General features: G+C 37.4%; 1 protein-coding gene across 3 annotated transcripts in view; it reads left to right on the top strand.

The window, feature by feature from the left end:
* wls (Wnt ligand secretion mediator) overlaps positions 1 to 7,500 on the top strand; it is a 28,396-nt gene that overhangs the window by 5,791 nt on the left and 15,105 nt on the right. For all 3 annotated transcript variants that reach the window (XM_086540672.1, XM_086540671.1, XM_086540670.1), the window contains exons 2-6: positions 3,102 to 3,280; positions 3,886 to 3,991; positions 4,170 to 4,462; positions 5,205 to 5,382; positions 6,250 to 6,377. In XM_086540672.1, the coding sequence (XP_086396798.1) occupies positions 3,102 to 3,280; positions 3,886 to 3,991; positions 4,170 to 4,462; positions 5,205 to 5,382; positions 6,250 to 6,377 (884 nt within the window). The remainder of the gene's footprint in view (positions 1 to 3,101; positions 3,281 to 3,885; positions 3,992 to 4,169; positions 4,463 to 5,204; positions 5,383 to 6,249; positions 6,378 to 7,500) is intronic.

Raw genomic sequence — 7,500 nt, 5'->3', positions numbered from 1 at the left:
GAGAAAGTTGATGAAAGTGCGTGATGTACAGAGAGGCGTAGAAGTCGAGGAAATTAAGGCACACGTGGAGTACACTGTACAGGTGAAGGTGAAGGCTGTCCACGCGTAGAAAGACGACGAGACAACAACGGGCGTGTGTTGGAGGCAGACACTCGGTCGCTCACTCTTATTGATCATTGTCGGGGTGTCTGGACGTCAATCTTCCCCTGCAGACAGACGCCTTTCCTTGCAGGCGACGCACCCGAATGGCTCGCCTAGGACGTTGCGCTGAGGTGTGCGTTTGGACTATGCTCATGATGGGATTTCTTTCGGTTGTAGTGGAGATTTTCATGTTTTGTGCGTTGGGTAGTCTTTCGGCGATGTTATGATTTTTATCCATTGCGGGTTTTTTTTTCTCTGGTAATTGACATCTTTTGAGGATGTTTGTTTTTGATTTGATCTTTCGGGTTGACAACTTTTGTTTTATCTGCGTCCTTTTCCATATCCGTCCCTTCAGGAAAATGGTATTACTTTCAAGATATTAGCTATTATTTTGCCGTATATGAGGTCCTTCGTTAATTGTCCATAAAAGTACCACATCAAGCGATCGGCATGGTTTCTTTCCCTCACTTAACCGCTAAGTCTATTAAAGTTTCCACCTTATTCTAGCAAGATAGAGCCTTTCCTTGTTTCTCATTTAACGAGAAACCATTTGGTAAGCCCTGCAAGCTCTCATACCAGAATACACGTGGTGTTTTTCTTTTTCCAACGATCGATTGCGTCACTGCGACAGACCTTCATAATATCAGATTGCGCTGTTATCCTTGTGCAGATTAAATCATATAGAACAGTGCAGGAATTGGGTTGCTTTGTAAGGGAGTTGTTTATTTTCCTGTACCTCTTTGTTATTCCTCTTCTGGGCAATTTCCAGCTTTTTCTTTTTATCTTATCGCGAACATAAAACATATGAGTCAGGAAACCACCCTCCTCTCTTGTATATACGCGGTATAAACAACGGGGCGTAACAAAGACCTCCGCCTATCCTCAACCACGTCACTTTTGAGACAGTATTTTGTCCTCGGGCGATAAACGGGAGATTGTGTGATGTTTTCTTTTTTTTAACATGATTGATTGGTATTGTTATTCATTTCATACGGCCCCTAAATTAGGAAGTAGATTCTATTTATTCTGTATATTCAATGAGTGTTTTGTTTTTGCTTCGGTTGTGTGATAATGGACATGAATTCTTGATAAAGCCGTCATGAATAGAGAGTTACTCATTAGGAAACACGAATTCAGTGCCGTATTTCCAATGCTCTAAGACGATTTTTCCCCTACGATCAATCTCGGGCAGGGGTTGTTGATAGATCGGCGATGTTTTATGACTTTTTTTTTTTTTTTTTCTCCCGACGGTGTTGATGGAGTGTTGCCGTTAGCAGACCCAGGCATGATCGGGGCATGGGGAAAGGGGAATGCCAAGGGTACAAACGTGATACCATGGACGAAGGACATTTGTAGCGCTGTAGGTAATGGTGTCTGGTGTCACGTGGGAGACGATAAGCTTTTCGAAAAAAAAAGAGGAATGGAAAGAATGAGAAATGTGTTTGTTTAGAGATTTGATGGCAGGTTATTCGGTTTTATTTTTATTTTTTTTAGAATGGGTGATGGAAAGAAATGTCAGTATGGGTGAACGGCTATGCTGAAGTTGCTTTCTCTTGTTGCAGAATGTTACATGGGAAGGGAAATGTTACGTAATTATGCTTTAGGGTCAAAAGTATTATGTATTCTTATTGATCACAATAAGATGACATAGTGATCTTAGTAAATGGAATTAACAGAAAGAATTGAACGAGTGCATTGAATCCGTTTTGATATTAATGTTAAAGCAGAAGTGACGAGTGGAAGCAACTGAAATCGAGACATGTGAAGGGTTGCTGTAATAATGAACATAAATGGACTACTGTGGCCAGTGATAGCTTCTTTAGTGCATTTTTATGGTATTTCTAGAGAGTTCATTTTCGTTTATTATAGGGCATTAAATACTGTCCACTGATTGTTTTTATTGTCCTTTTGTTGTTTTATGAAACCAGACTGAGTCTTTTTTTTTCTTTCTTTCTTTCTTTCTTTCTTTCTTTTTCTTTGAGGAATTTTCATTTGCACTAACATCAACTTAATTATATCTTTTCATCTTACTCCAGTTTTGTGCTGTAGTTAATTTTTGTTTGATTGTTATAGGACATTACATTCTGTCTAATGCCAGTCTGGAGACCTACTTCAAGTATGTTTTATTATTATTACCATGCTTTCTGAGGCCAAATTATATCATTCTTTCTAATTTTATTTTAGGTTTTTGGACAGCCATCGACTGAATTAAAACATCTCACACACAAAAAAAAAAAAGACATATGGGAAATGAAACAGGCGCTATGATATACACATCAATATGAAAATAATATAACTAGCTCATGTGCTGTCTGCTTATTCATAGTTCAAACCAGCAGGTTTTTACCTTGGGGGTGGGGGTGAGTAACTTCCAGGGGGAGCATGAGCAACCCAGGGGGGAAAGTAGGGAAACTCTCTAATCATTTGCAATTCACTTAACATATGTAGAATTTTAAGCATCTTTAAAAGTGTGAAGATTTTTAGAGACTCGTGCATTTGACATGGTTATAATGTTGAAGTTTATACTTTTTAAGTGAATTATACTCTTTATACAAAAATTAACATGGTGTTATGTAATGGAAAAGAGAGAGAGAGAGAGTGCGTGTGTGTGTTTGTGTGTGTGTGCGCGTGTGAGTGCATGTACACACATCATAATAGTATTTTGACTGATTGGAGATTTAAGGAGGTTGGGGGCATAGAGGTGAGAACTACCTACTCTAGGTAGCCTGGTGGTAAAGAGGGTAAAAAACTGATTTAAAGCTTTTATTAGAATTTTTTCCTGTTTTCATATAAGTTCTAACTATAATATTTTAGAGTGGTATTTCATTTTATTCCCCTCTCATTGATTTATTGAAAAAGAAGAAAAAAGTATGCTTATACTTAAAGCTTTACTATCAGTAAAATTGAATGTGCACCATGCAATGTAACGTAATGCAATATGATCTCTCTCTCTCACCCAGCACCGGCACCGTCCTCTGTGATGTCCATGTTGGGCACCAAATGCATTGACAAGAACTACAAGAACACCCAGTGGTATTGGAGTCGCGGAAAGCAGCCGTGCAAGAGCATCAGTGATTTCGAGAGCATCATTGTTCAGGAGCAGAAGATCAGTGCTAATGATGTTATCTTCAGCTTCCAAGTAAGTTGGTTATCTTTGTTAACACAGTGCAGTTAAGGACTAGAGAGACCTTAACAGCCTTTGGAAAGGCTCCTATAAGCTCAGCCAGCGTGATATAGGAAGGCTGAGTAGTCTGTTAGTATTTTAAGTGAATAATTATGTCTAGTGAGGATAGTTAGGGAAGCTTTTATCCATACTTAATTTAAGTCAATTAAGAGTAAGCCCAGTCTGTTTCTAGGATTCTTTAAATATATATATATCTATTTTTGTAACAGTCTGAATATGATTGCTGTTGATTCTCACCGTCTTTTGTGAGTTATTATTATTTATGAAGATAGGACAGATGTACCAGTATATATTGTTAGGAAGATGAATTGATAATTCAGTTTTAAAAAGAAGTAGATCTGACCAAGAATATATAAGAGAACTCTTTTGCAAAACTCTATAGAGTTTAGAGCATTTTGATGATGTATTCTCACTTGAATTTATCAGAACTGATTATTAATCTGTTGGAATCCTGAATGCCATAAACAGAGTATAAGGTTTCATGTAACTTTTAGAATATGAATGTCGTAGTTTGAAGAGATCACTTTGGTCTTTTATCCTAAATCATACTTTGCCTACAGATTCCCATTCCTAAAGATGGCTTTGACCTGGATTATTCACGTTGGCAGCAGAACCTAATTGCAATGTTGCATCTGGATATACTCTATGATGATGAGGATGAAGTGGGTAAGTCCCCTTTTCATGTGCAGTTCGGACTTTACCGCAAACATTTATTTTAGTTCCTTCTTTTCTGTGTTAAATAACTCACATTTACTGTTTGGCAAATTGAGTATAGAATAGTAAGAAAGAAAGTAATATGATGATGAGAGAAGGAAAAATGCCGAGTTGTATTTTGCATCCACAGCACCCAATGCCGTGATGACTCTGGATGCTCGCCTGGGCTACAGCAATAGAGGTGACCCTGAGGGCAAGTGGACGGAGTATGCCTCGTCAGTTGAGCAGCGACAGTTAGACTGCTCCATCGAACTGAAAAAGACTGGTTACATGTATAACTGCTCTCATGTGCCACTCTTTGAACTGGGATCTCTGCACCATGACTACTATCTGTTGAATGTCCGGATGCCAGTTGACACGATGGGTTCCGAAGAGACCGACATGAACACTAAACTAGGTCACATCAAAGACGTGTGGGTTGCGGTAAGTTCAAAGGCCAAAGCCTCATCAATGATTGAATAGTTCTTTAACCCTCTCTGGACGGGTGGTACACTACTGTACCGCTCATTCAAAAGCCCGGTGGCCGGACGGCACAATATGGTGCCAGCCATTTAATTGATTTAGGCCTAAGCGTTCGAAAGCCCCGCCATTGTGACATGCAAGGCTGGAATGCCCCCGTTGTGAGAGGGTTAATAAGAATTGTTATAATTTGTGTTATGCATGTTCACAAACATAGATACCTTGTAAAGTGAGACCTGGGAATTGACTTTTGTTGAATATAATTATGTCTGGCATCATTTTTTTCTAATAAAAATGTATCAGATATCCTATTTTTTGATGCAGTTATTCTTCATGTGTTCAATTATTGAGTTGTTCCTTTTATGGAATTTTTAGTAATATATATTTCATGCTTATTTAGATATTTTGAATAACTTGAGGATGTGAGAAAAAAAAAACTTTTTGATATTTACACTTGTTATCATGGGTAACACTCCATCCACAGTTACCCTAAGGAACAATAAATTTTTAAATGATATATTTAGTTACTAGAAGAAAAATCTAAATAAGTAAACGATCCTTGACACAGTGAATTACTCTACAACCAGAGAATGGAATAGCTGTAATCTCATTGCCTGTTGAGTTCATAAAAAAGGTTTTTAATCTGCTTCAAGATGCCCAAGTATTTTGATTTTCCTTACTTCAACACCGTGTCCTCTCTCTCCAGTTCATCCACCAAAATGGCGGGTTCACCAAAGTGTGGGTTTCACTCAAGACCATCTTCTTCCCCATCATCGTGGCCATCATGGTCTGGTTCTGGCGGCGCATCTCGCAGCTCTCTCGTCCTCCAGCGCTCTTGGAGTACATGCTCATGGTCCTCGGAGCTGCTCTCACTTTACTCAACTGTGAGTCGTCCTCTAAGCATGGCTGTAGAAAAACAATGTTGGCTATTAGTTAGCATATAGTATTAACTACTGCTCTTACTTATTATCCATCGTTGTAAATGATGTTTTGGTAATATTATCACTATAATTGTTACTATTATTATTGTTATTAATATTATTGTTATTGTTCTTGTCATTATTATTGTCATAGATAATTAGTTACTGAGTTTTATTACCATCAGTAGATAGTTGTTTATCATTATTATTATTGCTTACAATATATACATATTTTAATAATTATTGATTATTGATTTTTTTTAAATTATCAATATTGATTATTATTATAATTTATTATCATTGTTATTCTTATTATGGTTTGTATGTTATTTTTGTTATTACTATTATTATTATTATCATTATCCTTATCATCATCATCATCATCATTACTACTATTAAAGAGCGGTTTCTGTGTTTTATTTTTTCCATATTGGCACAGGAGCACATTTGCACATCCTTCATCGGCGGTACTTTAGAGCAAGGGTTCATCAAATTCAAGGCTCTCTCACCTTGCCATCTAGGTTTTGGACGTTAAGCTTGCACGATATTACGGTAATTATAGTAATTATGACTGCAGTAGCCATCATCACTCATTCCTTTTCATGACACCCGTACGCAATGGGTTAATATTGTTATTATTATTAGTTATTTATTATTATCATTAATTATTATTATCATTATCAATATCAGTATCAGTATCATCAGCATCACCAGCATCAGCATCATCATTATTATTATTATTATTATTATCATCATCATTATCATCATTATTATTGTTATTGTTATTATTGATCACCATCACCATGCTGAACCTTGATGTATTAATTTCAGGTCCCCTGGAATACTTAACCCTAGCCTTTGACTGCCCTTGGATGACCGTGGTCAGTGACATCAGGCAGGGTCTTTTCTATGCCTCCTTGCTCTCGTTCTGGCTCATCTTTGCGGGAGAACATCTGATGGTGGGTATTGATCGGATTTCGTGCAGAGATGAATAGGTGTTAACACTAACTGTAAAGATATTTGGATAGGCTTTCAGTGTGAATTCTGATTAGTAAGCAGAGACATACACAGACACATACAGACCACGTATAGCCACAAACAGACACACACACCACACACCACACACATTCATGCCACACACACACGCCACATACTTACATACGAGTGCACCCATACACAAGCAACTTCACGCACGCGCACACGCACACGCACACGCACACGCACACGCACACGCACACGCACACGCACACGCACACGCACACGCACACGCACACGCACACACACACACACACACATACACACATACATACATACATACATACATATACACTTACACTTACACACATACATGTTTGCAAATAGTTACAAAATTGTACGAATAGGTCTGTCATTATTTATTATGCAATATAAGGAACATTTTAAAAGTAAGTTGAATTATACTGTGCATATTGATATTACCTGAATATAGTACTGCCTTCGTCTTTTCATGTAAATCATTTTGAGTGATTACTGAGTACAGTTTGTGCGCATGGTTTGACCTCAGATTTGCTACTATAAAAATAGCATGCATTGAAAAGGTTGTAGAGGACTAACAATGAAATATTCAACAGCCCTTGTTTTTGCCTTTCTCTTTCTCGGTGGCTGATGACGACCTTGGCAGATTGCGGTAAGATCCTTGCTTGTGGCGAATTTTGCACCTTTTTTTTTTTTTTCTCCCACTATTTTAAGGCAATATATATATTTCTTTATTATACTGGGATGTGGTAATGCTTCATCTGCTGTGAAGATTGCTTTGATGTTAATATCCTGTATGTATTTTCTTGATATTAAGCTTTCTGATGGTATATTTACATATTTATTTTTAAGCAGTTCGTTACTTTCAGAGAGAAAGAGAGTTGAGTGAGTGAGAGAAATAATGTGTTTGTAAGTGCACATACTTGATGCCCTTGTTAAAGTTTTCTCTCTTGATATTTTATCAATCACATTCATGTTGAAAGGGCTTGGTTAAAGATTCTTCCTTTAATTGTTTTATAACATTGCATCACAGATTACAGTGCTTGAATGCTGAGTTAAGCTTCAGGA

The sequence above is a fragment of the Penaeus japonicus genome, unplaced genomic scaffold (genome assembly GCF_977035675.1).
Source record: "Penaeus japonicus unplaced genomic scaffold, GWHDUDI00000001_assembly GWHDUDI00000010, whole genome shotgun sequence".
Lineage (NCBI taxonomy): Eukaryota > Metazoa > Arthropoda > Malacostraca > Decapoda > Penaeidae > Penaeus > Penaeus japonicus.
Note: the sequence above shows the minus strand (reverse complement) of the source record. Positions and strands in the feature narration are given on the sequence as shown.